This window comes from Fusarium sambucinum, chromosome I (genome assembly GCF_050947815.1).
Source record: "Fusarium sambucinum isolate potato_lamoka chromosome I, whole genome shotgun sequence".
Classification (NCBI taxonomy): domain Eukaryota; kingdom Fungi; phylum Ascomycota; class Sordariomycetes; order Hypocreales; family Nectriaceae; genus Fusarium; species Fusarium sambucinum.
In genome coordinates, this window is record NC_139294.1 from 4,808,772 (window position 1) to 4,825,622 (window position 16,851).

The 16,851-nt window shown below is 48.6% G+C and overlaps 6 protein-coding genes across 6 annotated transcripts; 2 read left to right on the forward strand and 4 right to left on the reverse strand.

Moving 5' to 3' along the window:
* Positions 1–1,846: 1,846 nt before the first annotated feature.
* FSST1_004268 (uncharacterized protein) lies at positions 1,847–2,837 on the forward strand (the record flags this gene model as incomplete). The annotated part of the gene is made up of 2 exons (XM_083230425.1): positions 1,847–1,927; positions 1,983–2,837. The coding sequence occupies 2 exons, from the start codon at positions 1,847–1,849 to the stop codon at positions 2,835–2,837; spliced, it is 936 nt and encodes a 311-aa protein (XP_083087698.1).
* A 1,589-nt stretch (positions 2,838–4,426) lies between these two features.
* Positions 4,427–5,401, reverse strand: FSST1_004269 (flavo protein-like protein; the record flags this gene model as incomplete). Its single annotated transcript, XM_083230426.1, has 3 exons — positions 4,427–4,583; positions 4,632–5,182; positions 5,375–5,401. 3 exons carry the CDS (start codon positions 5,399–5,401, stop codon positions 4,427–4,429), a joined length of 735 nt encoding a protein of 244 aa, XP_083087699.1.
* Positions 5,402–7,019: 1,618 nt separating this feature from the next.
* On the reverse strand, positions 7,020–8,460 carry FSST1_004270 (uncharacterized protein; the record flags this gene model as incomplete). The annotated part of the gene is made up of 2 exons (XM_083230427.1): positions 7,020–8,303; positions 8,365–8,460. 2 exons carry the CDS (start codon positions 8,458–8,460, stop codon positions 7,020–7,022), a joined length of 1,380 nt encoding a protein of 459 aa, XP_083087700.1.
* A 1,880-nt stretch (positions 8,461–10,340) lies between these two features.
* On the reverse strand, positions 10,341–11,741 carry FSST1_004271 (uncharacterized protein; the record flags this gene model as incomplete). Its single annotated transcript, XM_083230429.1, has 3 exons — positions 10,341–11,416; positions 11,477–11,643; positions 11,704–11,741. The coding sequence occupies 3 exons, from the start codon at positions 11,739–11,741 to the stop codon at positions 10,341–10,343; spliced, it is 1,281 nt and encodes a 426-aa protein (XP_083087701.1).
* A 579-nt stretch (positions 11,742–12,320) lies between these two features.
* On the forward strand, positions 12,321–14,293 carry FSST1_004272 (uncharacterized protein; the record flags this gene model as incomplete). The annotated part of the gene is made up of 2 exons (XM_083230430.1): positions 12,321–12,518; positions 12,572–14,293. The coding sequence occupies 2 exons, from the start codon at positions 12,321–12,323 to the stop codon at positions 14,291–14,293; spliced, it is 1,920 nt and encodes a 639-aa protein (XP_083087702.1).
* A 155-nt stretch (positions 14,294–14,448) lies between these two features.
* On the reverse strand, positions 14,449–16,781 carry FSST1_004273 (cation transport protein-domain-containing protein; the record flags this gene model as incomplete). Its single annotated transcript, XM_083230431.1, has 2 exons — positions 14,449–15,203; positions 15,254–16,781. The coding sequence occupies 2 exons, from the start codon at positions 16,779–16,781 to the stop codon at positions 14,449–14,451; spliced, it is 2,283 nt and encodes a 760-aa protein (XP_083087703.1).
* Between the last annotated feature and the right edge of the window lie 70 nt (positions 16,782–16,851).

A 16,851-nucleotide genomic window follows, 5' to 3' on the forward strand; every position in this document is an offset into this window, starting at 1 on the left:
CACGGTGAGAATCACACTCTTCCCTGCAAGTCGTAATTTTGGGAGTCTCGCCTACAATCCTTCAGTCGCTTGCCATAATGACAACCCAAAAACCCGCAGATCATTGCCTTCGCACCGCAAATCCGACTGTCGAATATGTGCTGCATACTGGGATCAAGCATCGACTTTGCTTGTTTGATAGATCACTTTATGCCAGCCACAACTCACTCTGGCCCGAGTTACCTCTCGACTCCTGTTGAAGAGAACTGAAAATAACGGCCTGTGCATACGACAAGTTGTTCTCTCTCTGCCCAGTAATGTGGGTACGAAGCTCATACGAAGGAGGACCTTCAGTGAGCGCCATTCGCCATCTCGCAGTTTGACTGGGTTGGACCACAAAGTAGGCGTGTTGCTTCGCACGAGATAATTCTTGCAAGGTCGTTATCTCTTTTCGCGCCATTCCGTGCCTCAACTATCGCAAATGGTATTTCGAGATAAGATGTAAGCAGGTCAAAGTCAACGACTTTTCAAGAATCTAGGTACTTTCTCCCAGGATACCAGACACTGAAAACAACCAAACATCCCGTCCTTCCCCTTACAAGCGCACCTGTGCCGCTGCGCTCGCCTGTGAGCAAATAGCATGTACGAAAGGGCAAGGCATGTTTGGAAAGATATCCTTTTAGGGCCTGCTTGTCGGAGTCAAATTTTATACGTTGCCAACAGATTGTTAACAGACTGTAGTTCAGTTGTTTTCTTGATCAGCGCCTGGCGCTGAATGGTGTCCCGATTTGAAACCCTGCATAAAGGTCGAGTCCGTTGGTTGCCTTTCCGTTGACTGATGTGACAGGTGTATCTGGTGATTAAAGCCAGGCCTCGTGGGCACGCCTGGTGAGTATAAATACAAATGGGCTGATTCAAAACCGTTCATAGTCAAGCAAAAATGGCCATCATGTTTTTTTAGCCATCGATATCGTGGAAAATGCTTGATGCCATCCATCTCAATTTGATGAGAATGGGTGAGCATCGGGGTATCGTAGAAATTGGTCGCGAGGAGCATAAAAGACGAAATTAGTAGGTTAGCTTATGCTCCTTAGCCTATAGTCTTTAGACTAATTATTTTTGTACCCTATGACTTAGGAGGCCAATTTGTCTGCTATCCACTAGCTAAGTAAGGAATTATGGTATCCCTAAACAGCCATATACAGAAGATGCTTATTTGGCTTTAGCTAGTAGAACAGAATTGATGCTGATCGTCAATTGTTTCATTTCCTAGTGCCACTTTGGTGAACCAAATCTACTCCATGCGGGGCCAAGGAGATTGGACATGTCAATCGATCTGAGAAAATTAGCAAAATCGTGTGTTTCACTGGTAGTTTGATCTGGGATGGACAATTGTGTATTTGAGGTGAAAAGCAATTGCTAAGGCCATCACGTTGGGGACTGTATGATAAGTCTCCCATGTTTGCTGGATAGTGATGACTGAAGCAAAGCCTGCCTATGCGAAACGGCTGGACACTGCTCTTTGTGGCAATCAAGCATCATTGAGCAATGCCAATGCCATGCCACACACGAAGAGGGTGCGTCTGATTATGCGCTGGCAGGATTTGGCCCAAACTTCTTCAACACAGCCTCAATGCCAACTTGGAATGCCATCCAGTGACTCCGCAATCTCACCCGTAGATCCCGACAAAGACCCTGTTTCAGGAACCACCACGGCCAGGGGTTCCGCGCTTAAACGTCATAATACTAATTCCTTTGTGTCCCAGTCATTCTTTGAACCCTTGATTTGACTTCTGCCTTTTGGTGATGCCTTCCGTCCATTCTCTGCATATACCAGACGTTCATTAAATTTGTTTTTGTTTTCATCATGGCGTTGTTTGAAGAGGCCAACTGCGATCGAAACGCGACCGCTCCCATAGCCAGCGACGCGGGCGTCGCAGGTGCTGGTGTATGTTTGAACTTGAGAAACCGGAGAGGTGCAGGAAGCTAACAGAACTCAACAGATCCTATTGTCCTTCATGATTACTGCGTTGCTTGCCGTCATTTTGTCGAGTAGTGTCATCTTCGCGGAGATGCGAGGCAAGGAGTCTGTCATCCGACGGAAGCTACTCAACGGCTACAGCGACTCTCAGATTATGCAGGGAATTGGTATCCAGAGTGTTGGGCTCGCCAAGATGAACAGTCTCGTGCCGTACCATTTCTTTCTCATATGGATGCTGTCGCTTCTTTCCATGGCGACCCACAACACAACACTGCTAGCCCTTAAGCAAGATTACCGCCGCGATTGGGTAATTCGATGGATGCGACAGTTCCTCATGTTCGTCAACTTGGCGCTGTCTTGTGTCTCTGGTGTCTTTGTTCTCGAGGGCGTTTCGAAAGGGTTGGATGATAAGACTCTGCCAGTCTCATGTGTTTGGAAAGTTGATGGTCAAGGAGCTGCGTCGATGGCTGGGCTGTCTTATGTTGGGACAATCGTCGTTATTGCCGGAAATTGCATCGTCTTCGGTCTGGCTACCTGGTATCTACACAGCAAACAGCAGCGATTCTACAAGGCTATACAGATTGCTGGGTTGATATTGATGACAGCCATCGCCATTGGCGCCGCTATTCGAATTATTCTGCTGTCCCAGGCATTTGGCAACCCATCGATCGAGCTGAAAGATCAGGGCGAGACTGACTGGAGCTTCGGGCAGCTTCTCTCCATGCTTCTTCTCATCCTTCCGCTGGTAAACGTCATTGAGATTTACCGAGGAGAAATTCAAATGGCAGGACCTGTCCGAGATGAGCGAGCAAAAGTTTACGACGGTGAACTGCAGGACAACCCACAGGGGTCAAGAACAAATCTTTTCCAAAAATAGAGGGCAAAGATTGATATCTAGAGATGAGTTTTGCACGGAAATATGAGCTAATGTTGTGAAAGGTTGGATGGCACTACTGGAAATATGCTTTATTCTCTATCTTGATCTTTCCTCTATTTAGAAGCCAAACTGTTATTCCCATATTGTGGACATGGAAAGAACCGCCCACGCTGGATGCGGCTACCTAGGTATACTGTACCTACCTGTACGGCCTGCCTTGGCTATTAACTTATCAAGACCTGCCAGTAAAAATGTGAAATGAATTATCAAGCCATGGATAGTACTAACCTACCTTAGTAGGAGGTAGGTATTCCCTAATAAACACTTATCCATATCCCGTCCCCCTTTCGAAAAACTTGGACCTTTAATCACCAGCACACCATAACTTCATATCGCTTCACTGCATCACATTCAATCGCCGCATTACTCACATCATCACGAACGGCGCCATATCTTTGCCATTATTTCCAACTCTTCCAAGAATCCATAACATCATGCCTCGGATACTACGTAGGGATGTTGGCCAATTGTACCACAGCTTGCTCTAGGCATGTATCAAAGTGGTGGTGCTGGTCATCGCCATGTACGCAGTCTCCAGCTTCGAGCAAATGCCAATCAATGATCGTCCGGCCCTGCACGCTGAGGTACCATACCGTACAATACCGCCCGCAATGGCAACCACAGGAAGAAGCTTCACGATGGCTCCGTTGAACATCACGTCTGACTTTGCAAGTATTGCTCGCAAGTATAGGGTTGATGAAACCACCATCAGAAACCACGAATTAGTGTCAAACAGTACATTCAACTCAATCAAGACCCCCCTCTTAGAGTGCTTGAGCTCGGAATGGGCTGCCGTCGGGTAATTGCTTCGTTTCTATGCGCATATGTTTTGTTGGCTAACAAGTAACAATAGACCCCCACAATCAGAAATTTATACATAGCATGGCAAGAATATTTGCCCCAAACGAGCGAACTTTATGCGATCGAGAGCAATTCGATTTGCACAGATTCAGTTGCACGTCCCTAAGGCCGTTTTGATCCGGAAGCCTTCGACAACCTGGTCTACATATGGGAGGCGACGGCTCCTGCTCGCGTTCCACCAGCACGGTTCTTATCATGGTGTCGAGGCAGACAAGTTGGAAGAAGAATTCGAAATTATTATCGACAGTGGCTTCCATACATTGGAGTATCAGATCCAGGTTCTTAAAGCTTTCTAAAAGCAGGTTGCGCCAGGTGGTATCTATGTGTTAATGCCAACGACCCCACCGAATTCGAAGTATTTGCATATTCTTCTCACCAATTTGGTTTCGACTCTGCCAGAGCGAAGTATCAGTTCTGAACTGAAAAGCCTCGATTGTGGAGAGAGGCTTTATATCCTGACAAAGGACACAGTGGACGGGTTGTTCGAGTTTAGTTACTCTGATTTGGTTTGGGAATGATCTTGCAGTCGGATTGATCAGCATCAGCTCGCGGAGTCTAGTCATGTATGATTTGGCACATCAACAGCGCATCACAGTCAGCGTTTTAAATGAATGATTAACATGTTTGTATTGATTCTAAGCATCGCATTGCATTATCGTTGAATTCATCTATTGAACAACACACTTGGCGGGCAGGCCGCAGGGACCCTCTTTGACTTCCTTGAGCTCTTGTGGTCCCTTGTTGTCCGTCTTTGGTGCAACATCTTTCTCAGCCTCAGCAGGCTTGGTGTTCTCGGACACCGGTGGCGCAGCCTTGGCTTGGCTGCTGCCATGCAGTCAACCAGAGAACTTGGCAACGGTCTGGTAGAAGTACTCTCCCTGGACCTGAGCAAGCTCGAGCTCCTTGGCCGAGGGTTGACGGGAACCATCACCACCAGCGAAGGTACCGGCACCCCAAGCGCTACCACCACGAACCTCGGAGAGGTCAGTCAGGGTACCGAAAGCCTTGGCGTAACCGAAGGGAACGTAGATGATGCCGTGGTGGGTGAGGGTAGAGATGGCGTTCTGAGCAGTGGTCTCCTGACCACCACCCTGGGAGGCGGTAGAGACGAAGATACCGGCCATCTTGCCCCAGAAACCACCGGAAGCCCACTGCTTGCCGGTCTTGTCCCAGAAAGCCTTCCACTGGGCGGGGAAGTTTCCGTAGCGGGTGGGGATACCAAGGAGGAAGGCATCGTAGCCCTCAAGGATGGAAGGGTCGTCGAGGGTAGGAACGTCGGTGTATTTGGGAGGAGCGTGCATCTTGGCGAGGACGTCCTCGGGGAGGGTCTCTGGGACCTGGAAGAGGTCGGCGGTACCGCCAGCCTTCTCAATACCGGCCTTCTCAGCCTCGGCCAACTGCTTGATGTGGCCGTACATGGAGTACTGGGGATGATGTTAGTGACTGGTCTTTGGTTGACTGATGGTGATTTGAGTAGGGAACACAACAGAAATTCTTTATGAAAAATATCACTGCAGTGTATGGCAAAGTCCAACGTCTCACATGAGTAACGGAGTATATCATGTATAGACAACGATGGCGGGGCTGGGAACAACAAGTTGGAGGGGTAAACATACGTAGACGATAGCGATCTTGGGAGCCATTGTGAATGATTTAGGTATCTTGAGGGTATCAAAGTAAGGAAGCAAATACAAGTAGTTTGATGAGGATAGAACAGAGAGAAAAGAGATAGGAACACAGACGAGGGGAGCTCGTCTTATAGCTAGAGGGGACCTTGTGAGCTTTTAGCCCGGACCTGGGGATAGAAGCTTCTACATGGAGGACCGTCTTCGATATCCACTGTAGGTACGTATCCGTGTTAGTTTGAATAGGAAGTGAACCGGTCGGTCATGATATCATTGGTGCAACTCTACCATGTTGCCAGTTCCGGAATCTCCATTAAGAAAAGATACATACATTAGCAGATCGAACTGCAAGAGAGAGCTTGGGTGGCAGGTGGGAAAAAGTGGAGGTGAAGCTCAGGTTGTATCATGTCACTGAATCATGATACGGGAATTGTCTTCCTTATGCGCTTAGGTAAATAAGCTCAATTCTTATTTTTAGTTTTAACACAGAAGCTATAATTCCAATTGATATATCATAATTTGTTTGGCTTTATTTCTTTTAATCAAGTACAAAAGCAATTCGATTCTATTGATACATAAATCTCCCCGTCAAACTTAATCGTTGTCGAATGGAACAAAAAAAGAGAAACCAAGTTCCTTGACGCTGCCCCACTTCCATCATCCACGGTACAAATTGCATACAGGTCACCCACCATTTTTTCTGCTGAGTCAAGGCTGATAAGTGCTTACCTAGGAGATGATGCTTAGCTATTATTACACGAGCCTGACAAAACATTGCGGGGACAGTCTTTCACTCGGTTTACTCCGACTGCGCGCGCGGCTATTGACAATCAACAATCCTCCTTCTCGTTCGGTCCCATTTCACCTTAGCTAACGATTTGATAAGCCAATGTCTCAATTTATCCAGTATTTGCTACCTAGACAACGTAAAATAAACTCTTACAGCAGGTGGATGTTTCCTGCATTCGTCATCCTAACTTGATCGATATATCCGTATCATCCGCTTTCGTTCTGCTCTCATCTCGCATTATATCGTACCTAGGCAAACTCGTTCTACCGATAGTCAAGATCTCTCACCGACATCAGTACACGTTTGCATAAATCATTCACCGTTCCTGTGGATCTTACAAGCAACCAACAACAGCTGTTGCACTAAGCTGCTTACTGTGTATTATCTGAGCTTCGCTTAACCATGATTATCCACCCTCTCGTTATCATGGAACGACTTCTCGTGCAAATCTCATACCCAGACCAGCTCTAAAGCTGATACGGCTCTGAAACCTGTCTCGAGACTTACGACTAACTCGCAATGGCCAGACGAGAACACACTATCAAGATCATCGCCACATGATAACCCCAAACGCATGTCAGAATGTAGCTTTCTATCGCTGCAAAGGCGCACGGTGGCTCCTCATCACATGCCAGCACTGGACATCCACTGACAGAAACAACACAGTGCAATGAACGCAATTCATAAAGTATAAAGAGACATGTACTGCCGCTGAAGCTTAAACTCAATCAAGGCTGACGAACCAGACGTCACTGGTAGTAAACAAAATCCAAGCCATACCAAACTCCATGCTCGAAAAGGGATAAAACAAGACGCTGCTAAAAGAGAAAGGCTTCCATATATATATCATCGCTGTGGTGTCCGTTCGCCATCTCGCGGGTGTGCGCTCGAGGGTTCAATAACGATTTCCGGCAATTTCGGTATGCTTAAGCTTGGTAGTTGCGGAGCTTCGCCGTTGCCTTCACCGTTGCGAGAACTGTTGCTGTGGTGTCTGCTAGTGGCTGGTGCGTCAGCCATTTGCCAATCCGATCCCAGATCTTGCTCTGCAGTTTGCTGCGTTCCCTGTGGTGCAGACTGCTCAGGACCAGGATAGTTGGGCGGGGGGCCGTGAATTGAAGATCGGTCGTCGTTAAGCGGTATGTCTTCGTACTCTGGGGGAGGCATGGCTTCGTCACCAAGATCTGCTTCTACCAGTTCAGGGCTTGAGCCAGCTCTACCATCTGCGCTGCCTGATCGGATAGAAGCTCCCTGTGAGCGCGCAGGCGCAAGACTCGAAAAATCGTCGTCGTGGCTAGCGGCAGAACTAAAGCTTCGCCCGCGTTGGTGTCCTGATTGCATACTCGCAGCATCAGATAGCAAACCAACACGTTCGCTCTCTGTACTATTGGCTCTGATCCTCGTTCCATCGTGACGTGCAACGCCCACGTCTGCGTATGACACACTTGATACGGATCTCTGTCGGTTGTCTTTAAGGTGGTCCACAGTCGTTCGTAGTTCACTAATGGTGTTGTCCTCATTCGCAGCCCGGGTTTCGGCTCTGATGGCTTCCAGCTCGCGATAGTCGTTTCGAAGCCGTGCCTCTCTGCGACGTTCTCTTCGCTCCTCTCGCTCCGCAATGGCCTGTCTTCTAGCCAATCTTATCTGGTACATTGTCTCCATCTCTTCATTTCGTGCTTCCTCCTCTGCTTCTGCAGTTGGCAAGTCGATGATAACGTCAACGCCATCTCGCTCGCCCTCTCTCCCCAAGACTTGCTCGTTGTGGTTAGCACTCTGTCGGTATGCGGGTAAAGTAAGCACTGAGCGGACCGAGGTGTTTCTATCGATGGTCGCGCCGGCGTTATTGCTGCTGCCGCCGTTGTTGTTATTGTTGTTATTGCGGGCGTTGTTGCGATTTTGTCGGTTGCTCGTTGACGGGGGATTGGAATCAAGCTGATGTGACTGCCTCGCGCTTTCCCCGCCGTCTTCGCTTGGTGTCTGTGAATAATGCCCTTTCCTTCTATACAGCCACTTAAGAATACCTCCCTTATTTGCCTCTTGTGTGCCCTTGAGCTTCTTCTTGTCTGCACGGGACTTTCTTATGCATATAACCAAGGTCCCTGCCAAGACTATAGCAGCGAGACTACCGAGAATCTATGTATTGGGGAATAGCTGTTAGAGATGTGTTGGGCCAGCGTCGCTCGATCAAACTTACAACGAATACCATATTCTGACCGGCTCCCGGTGATTGCCGGCGTTGTAATAAGCCCCCGGGCTTCCGGCCACGCGGTATTGGAGCGTTCAAGTGCATTTTGATTCGAGCTTTACTTTCAAGCACTGGTAGAAGCGTCTTGCAATAGCAATTTTAGGTTAAAAGACGAGAGGGTGTTGGAGGAAGGAACGGAAACCACGGAAAAGCACGCCCGAGTTGGAGACGTAGTCTGTATGTTGATACGAGACGGGAGTACATACAGGGTTTTGCATACAAGCTTGAGTAACGGGGCAGGATGACGATATTTCTAAATCAACGTTTGATGGAAGAAGCAAAACCACAGGGAAGATAGAAAGAAGAAAAGTCTTGTCTCCAATTCCAGGAAAAGCGCAGCGCAAATGCAGCACAGCACAGCCGCGATATGTCGGGCGCTCCTCCTCCTCGCGCCTCCTCGCGAGGTTGGTCGGATTGGATTGGATTGGATTGGACTGGATTGGGACGGGTGTCCCATCGACTTGGCCCAGGGCTGAGTCTGAGTTGGAGCCAACAGGGATCTTTCGGGGTCCTTTTTCCTTCAGGACTCTTTAATACGCGCCTGTGTGTTTCAAAGATAAAAGAGTGATAAAAAAGAATAATAAACAAAACAAGATGGTTAATACATGTAGCAAATCGTCTTGAGATCAAGAGATGACGAAGGCCAATTCCTCGTGTGCTATCAGATCAAGGGTTACCCTCTACATCAATGACTGTGACTGCTGGGCAATCATGACTTGTCAGGCCGTTAGATGGTGACATCAGCTAAGCGACTACGTGAACTTCCTTCCACTGGTTCCCTCCATTAGGGCCAAGCTCTGACCTCTGGGCTCTGGCATCTTATTAGCCTCTGCTTACTGCCCCATACCTCAGAGACATCTCACGGGTATCTATCGAATCTGAACCAAATGACCTCTTCAAGGGTGATCATTGATAAAACGAGAAGACATTGTGGCTGGTGCAGACCAGGAACCCGTTCTTCTCTTTATCTAACCGTTGTGATAAGTCCCACAACTGACAGCGTAGCTCCATCGCCAACAGAATAAGCATCATGTTGCGCAATCCCTCAGATCTGCGGGGGCACGAGGCATACTCTACTGTCAATCATTGAGGTGTCTTTACATAGAACGGAGAATGCCTCTTTCTAAAACTTGATCTTGGTCTTGGTTCATCCACCAAGTTACGTTTCATGATGCTCGCCGCGTAAAACTTGCGACTACTGAATTTTATGTATCCACTCGATACCAACGACTCTCACTAGACAAGAGATCAACAAAAACAGCTACGTTCCTGAAGCTGACATTTCAAGGTTGTGGCGTGGCTGGTGGCTTGGCTGGGATGATCTCTAACTGACTGTGTCTAACCCCCGGTCGAACTCAGCCTCCCCGCACCTTTTAGCTGGCCTTTCTGGCGCAATCATGATGACACTGGTCCTTGTCCTGGTCCTGGTCCTTATCCTAAGCATTGTGGAATGTCGGATATCCGAGAAAGAATCTGATGCTTTGTTTGATCCATTGATCAATCGTTGGTAGCATTGTTTCATTTGTTGGTCCAGACATTATTCGGAAGCTATGGCCACAATGTGATTGCATTATTCCTCAATGTTTGCTTTAGAGGCTTTGCAGGGGTTGACTAAAGTCTGTGTATTCTCTTAATCGATGCACCTTGTCGGCTATTCCGTGACAACCAACCCTTCCCACAACTGCCTTCGTCTCTCTTCTTTAGTTTTCTCGACTATAACCATAATTCTTAATTCACTCCTAAGTACTTTGTTAGGCTCCTGTTCAGAGAGCTTCAGTATAGGTAGGTATGGCGTTATAATTTCTGAACGGGTGAACCCGTACACTTGAAACAAGCCATACAAAACAAATGATGAAACGGTATCATGAAATTAATTATGATAATTAAGATTAAATGCAATAACCTAAACTCCCTTGCACGGCCATCTATCCAAACTTCTTCTCAAACTTTCTCAACATGCCCGTTACACCACGTTCCAAACGTCCCGCATTCTCCTCGAGTTTACCTCGTGGCTCCGACGTTTTGGGCTGAAAGCCGTGTATTTCTGAGTTTGCCAGTTCTGTTTGCGTAGGGCGATAGAGTTGCTGATGAATGTTGTATTCTGATCCTGCTTGGGTAGATGCCTGCTGCTGTTGCTGAGTGTATGTGTACTGCGCAAAGCCTCCTGGTGGTGGTGGAGGCAGTCCTGGGTTAGTCGCAGGTGGTGTCGGTTGCGCGTGAGGTTGCGCCTGTGCTGGAGGTTGAGTTTGCGGAGGTGGTGGCGGAGATACAAATCCAGGCGAGCCGGGGAAGGTTGCGCCGTATGGACTTCCCAGCGCTTGAGCAGGCATTGTGGCAGCTCTTTGGAGTCCAGGGTGCTGACCGAACTGCGGTGGAGGCAACCCTGGGCTTGTGACGCCTCCAGGAGGGAATTGAGACGGCGGTGGCATACCCGGTGTGAAGGGCTGCTTGTGATAATCGTATGCAACAGCTACCGCAAGCGGGTTAAGAGGGTCCTCGTCCGGAGGGGGTGTCTTTTCTCGATGCTGGATTGTCTCCGGAGCTGCTGGAGCGGCCGGGTTATAAGCCATCGGGATAAAACTGGCCGGGGCCGATGGGGCTTCGGAGGATAGAGCCGGGGCCGGGGCCGGGGCAGGGGCAGTAGGAGGAGGCGCAAAGCTCGGAGCGGCAGATCCGTATTGAGGATCTGAGATGGCAACGCTTTCCAGTTGCTGAACCACGGCGCTCATAGGCGCAGGTTGAGGAGGCGGGCCTGGTTCGTCCAAGACCTCAACGTGTGAGGGTGGAACAACTCTCCGGACGCCATTAACAAACTGGAGCGCATCTTGCTGCGTCCAAAAGTAGATTTCGAGTGAGTGGAGTTGGTAGTGGTATTTGTTTTGATTATGAGGATCATATGTCGGTAAGTGCCATTCGTTTTGGTCAGCAACAGCTTCAGGACCGGTTAAGGTAACGGCGCAGTGTTGCTTATAGGAATATCGAACGTGTGCTTGGTCGAGATCTGCAGATTGTGTTGTCAGAATCCTTCACTTTATATCTTTATTGTCAGTTAAAGCCTTACATCCTTCGAGAGCATCCTGATCTTCAGTACCAGGCTGGTTGGCAATCTCGATGCGACATCGGCGCTCGTTCGCATTCTCAAAGAGATAGACATAAGAGCCCTTGTCGAACCTGTGATGCCTGGGCTTTACGTGCTCTGGACCATAAAAGTAATGAATGTCTGCAAAACTTGATGGAGAATGCGAGTCAGCAATTGTAAGCTCGGCAAGCTTCGGCGTCGCAACTCACAGTGTCGCAACATTCTCCTCTCCTTGTCGCGTTGCCATTTTAATGACTTGTCTCTAAGAGTCTCAATCGTTCAGAAGCAAACAGTCACAGAGTCAAGACACTCGTACGAGGAAAAAGAGACGCACGATAAAAGATCCCACAACTTGCGGGTTTCTTGGGCTTTTGTACCCTCCCTTTCCACCTCCAACCCTCATGCTGGGCGTTATTTGACTCGCCGGCTACAGAGCGACTGATCGACTTTTGTGTTTCCAAGAGACGACATAATGCATGTAAGTTGTCAGTGTCGGCGCTTAACCACCTGTTCTTGGGGAGGGGAAGCACATCGGTTAGCCAATCGAGAGCGGAGGATCCTTGGTGTTGTTGAAGATGCCCCATTTCCAAAATAGCGCCCCCTGCTAGACACAGACAGCTCCTGAAGCGAGTCAAAGCTGTCAGATACGTACCTGTCTGTATCTGTGCCAGTCACATGATCTCGTGCCCCTAGAACGCGTCCTGGTTTTTTGAGGCCCCTCGTCACGTCACTCCTGGGCACTCAGACGCGACGACATCCGTATGGGCCATGATGCCTTCGATAGTCCCTGTCCATGATACAAATACACCACTACTGATTCCTTGATATGGTAGCGACTGATCTTCCGGAGGAGCAGCCTCCATTCCGAACTGTAAAGGAAACCACAGTGACTGAGAAAGAGACCAAAGACGTCAGCGAAGTTGTGTCTGAGAACGTCGAAGACGGTACCCTCAAAACACTCAAGTATTCCCTTCTAGGACCGTCTCTCCTCAAGGCAGGGCAGGATAAGGTTGATCAAACCAAGGTATGGAGACCTCGCATTTGGGTGCTGGACTATTACTAAGACGAATTATGTAGGTTTCTGAAATCATCTATAATGCATCAAAAGGCTCCAAATTCTTCAATCGAGAGGAAGAAAGAGACAAGACCCTAACCCAAAAGATCGAGCAAATCATTGCTCGCAAGACCCAATTGGAGAAAAGAGACCTTACCCGCGACTTGCGCAACGCTGATCGTCTCATTGCCGAACTTGAGCTTACTCGTGACCTAACCCAGCATATAGTACATGTTGATTGCGACGCCTTTTATGCAGCGGTTGAGCAGCTCGATCGCCCTGAGATAAAGGATCTACCGTTTGCTGTTGGAGGTGGTGTCTTGACTACATGCAATTATGTTGCCCGCAAGTTTGGTTGCCGGTCAGGTATGGCTGGCTTCGTAGCCAAGAAGCTATGTCCGAACTTGATCCTCCTCAAACCCAACTTTCAAAAGTACACCGCCAAAGCGCATGAAGTTCGGGAAGTTCTTGTCAACTACGACCCGCGCTTCGAGAGTGCTTCAATCGATGAGGCATACCTGAACATCACAGAGTATTGCCAGGAACATCAAATGGGTCCAGCAGAAGTTGTCGAACAGATGAGGAGAGAAGTTCATCAAAAGACAAACATCACTGTCTCTGCCGGTATTGCGGCCAATGCAAAACTTGCAAAAATTTGCTCAAATATGAACAAGCCCAACGGACAGTACGTTTTACCCAGCGACCGGCCTACTATCTTGGCTTTTATGCGTGACCTTCCAACGCGGAAAGTGAATGGCATAGGCCGAGTGCTTGAAAGAGAACTTTTAGAAATCGGCATCAAGACTTGTGGTAATCTTTACGAGCATCGACAATACTTGAACCCGCTCTTTGGCGAAAAAACTTCCGAATTTCTGTTCACATGCTATCTGGGACTTGGCCGTACCAAAATCCAACCCGCGGAAGAATACGAGCGCAAGAGTGTTGGTACTGAGAGCACGTTCCGCGACATGTCTGATCCAACACAACTTCGAGAAAAGCTACGCTCCACAGCCGAAGATTTAGAACAGGATATGAAGCGTGCTGAATGCAAAGGTCGAACCCTATGCCTCAAGGTGAAACTCCATACTTTTGAAGTTTTCACCCGCCAGGCCGTCCTTCCTAGGGCCATATGGCTCGCTGATGACCTATATAATTATGCCCTCCCTATTCTCACTAAGCTGGAGCAAGATATGCCCGGTATGCGGCTGCGATTAATGGGTCTGCGTTGCACGCATCTCGTCAAAACAAAGAAGCCCGACACTATGGCTTTCTTTGGCTTCAAGCCTCGACGTACAGATTCCGAAGAGCAGAAAGCGGAAGGAACCCTGAAAAGGAAGGCAAGCGACGATGGTGAATGGGAACAATGGCCAGAAGCCGATATTCAACTTGACGACGTAGATGGTCTTCTTGGAGGTTCTTCCAGTAACCAGGACACTCCTGAACAGTCGCCAGGTCGCAGACATGGTAAGGAGATTGCCCCTAATCCCCCCAAAGCGGATGTTGTCGAAGAGCAATGGTGGGATTGCCCTATATGCAGTAGGCCGCAAACCGCCAATGAACGCCAATTCAATGAACACATCGACCATTGCTTGTCGAGGCAGACGATTCGCGAGGCTATCCAGGCGGATGGCCCATCAATAAGGCGTGACCCGACACCAGAAAGCAAAAGGCCAAGGACGATAGATAAGAAGAGGGGAAAGTCAAAGGCGCCGGATCCCAAACAGAAACAGCTATTCTTTGGATAGGAAATTAATTTGACGATTGAACTATGCAAAGACAGTTTTACTGAATCATTATGTATAGATCCTTACATTTTGGGCTTCCAACTCGACTGTCTAGCTCAAATCTATTGTAGTTCAAATCCTTGAACGCCTAGATCATATCCATTCTATGTGTAAACCTAAACCGCCCTGTTTTCTCGACTGGCCATCCTGAACATTGTGTTTGTTCTTCTAATTTTCGAGTCTTCTTCCTCTTCACGAGCCAGCTTCTCTCCTGGTAGCCGGACAGCCTTGTCCAACGCAACAGGTAGACCGCGGTGCCGACCTCGAAGAATGACCAAACAAAGTACGAATTTGCTGCCCGTATGCATGCCTCCTGCCAGGCTGTAGCTTTGACCTGGGGCTCCAACAGACAATCCAACACATCCATAAGCAGAAATAACCTCAAACAGCACGTTGAAGATACTGTAAGCAAGAGGCTGTTCGATAAAGTTGTCGGTTTCGATAATCATAATGATAAGGACCGGGAGAATAAGCCACCACAGATCGTGCGCAAGCTGTCCACGCATCTGCTGGGCAATGAATGAAATACGAGAATTGTCGTCCGGTCCTTTAGGCGGAGGCCGCACACCAACACCATGGAAGGTCATGGATTTCTTTACTGTTTTCTGGGCTGCAGCTGTGACTCTTCGTCGCAGCGCCGGTTTTTCTGGCACTTCTGAGATTGGGGGAAGATGGCCAGTTCCGTTCTCTGCTTCCAAGGCTTGCGGGTCATCCTCGTAGATGCCGAGGGATCGCTCTTCATAAACATTGGAGTGACGCATCGTGATCGAAACGGGATACACGGAGACGTACATCATGATCATGTACAACAGTTGGACAGCAGGGTAAAGACTTCCAATGGAGACAACAGCGAAGCCAGCAGCGCGAACAGCTTGACACGGTTGTTAACAATATCCAGTTATGCAGGGACTTGTCACTTACCGATTGCTTGGAACCATCCAGCAATGATGCGGTCAGACACAGGCATGCTCTCCACGACCTTATTACCGATGTTCAAAACTTCGAAAGCCACCCAGTCAATTGTGTTGATGACAAAAATAACAAGGAACAGCCACCAGGTTGCACCCGATGGGAAAAGGGTCGTGTAAACTCGACGGGGGTACTTAAGAATGAATTCAATGGTCTCCTTCCATGGCCCAAGTGTCTTGGGCTGAGTCGTCAATTGTAACACTCGGAGACTGCACCAGAGGGAAAATCTCAGAAGTAGAGGATAGGCTGTATTGCCAGCCAATATCAGGATACCCACCACAATCAAGACGAAATAACCATCTTGGAAAGCAGACATGCCTGCGTCATTGAGTGACATGCCTGCATTGTTGAACGCCGAAGCAGAAAGGAAGATACCACTCCACCAAGGATTCTGGCCATTCACCGTCGCCGCGGACGGCCGGTTGTTGTTTATCCAAGCACCCAAGGCAATGCCGCATATGGCCTGCCATGCAAAGCCGTAAAGGGGGACAGTGACGGACATAACCTTGAGCGCACGGTACTCGCAGCCACCCAAGGCTTCACGCTCATCGGACGAAAGGTCGTAGAACTGTCCTCTCTTGCTTGTGTTGTGGCTGCCAAGAATCTTCTTCCAGTGTAAGAGAAAGTCTTCTGATTCGTCGCTATCGGCTACAGATGCTGCTGAAGGATGTCGGCCGAGTTCATTATCGTCATTCCGTCGGTAAATAGAGATACTGTCTCTGCCGCCACTTCGAGGTGATAAGTTATCAGCAAACTGTATATGATCACCGGAACTAGAAGTTGGAGGAGGTATGCGCGATGATGCTGCCACGTGTGTTCTGTTGCTATCATTGTCATCGGAGTCGGAGGATATAGAGTCCTCGGGAGCTGTCACTGCTCGGCGTATAGGCTTAGTCGTGGTAAATAGATCGTTTGTGTTTGTGTCGGTTTTCTCGGTCACGCTTTTCTGTTTGGTGCCCAGGCCTGGTAGAATACTAGAGGTTCCTGTAGATGCAGGTGATGTTTTGTACTTGTCGAATGAGAGAAATTTCCCAAGTGGTTTGGAGCGCCTCAATGCAGCGCGTCGCTTCCTCGCCTCTCGTTCTGTCCTGACAATGTCCTCAAACCGTTTCTCAAAGGCATGTTTTCGTGCCATAACAGTCCAAAACGAGACCCAAAGTGCACTTCCGAGGATAAACAGAATATATAGCAGAACCTGCTGCCATGTTGTGAGTTCGGAAAGATTAACTGTGTTTAGGCCTGTGTCACAAAAGGAGGACACGACGAGGAACAGACAATCGATATAGGGAATGCTTTGACTTGGATGACTCGATCCCCAGAAAATGACAGAGAATATGAGTGAGCCGAAAATAAAATAGGCGTAGTGAATGGTGATGAAGTTGATGGGCGGAACTACCATCCAAACCTTTGTAGCTACCGCATCAAGGCGCGGATGCTCCTCACGGAGGTCCTGCCAACGATTCTTAATGAATTCAAACATTAAGATGGATAGATATTGGGTGGTAGAGGTGAGACGCCAAGATACGTAACCCGGCTGGTTAGGTCAGCTC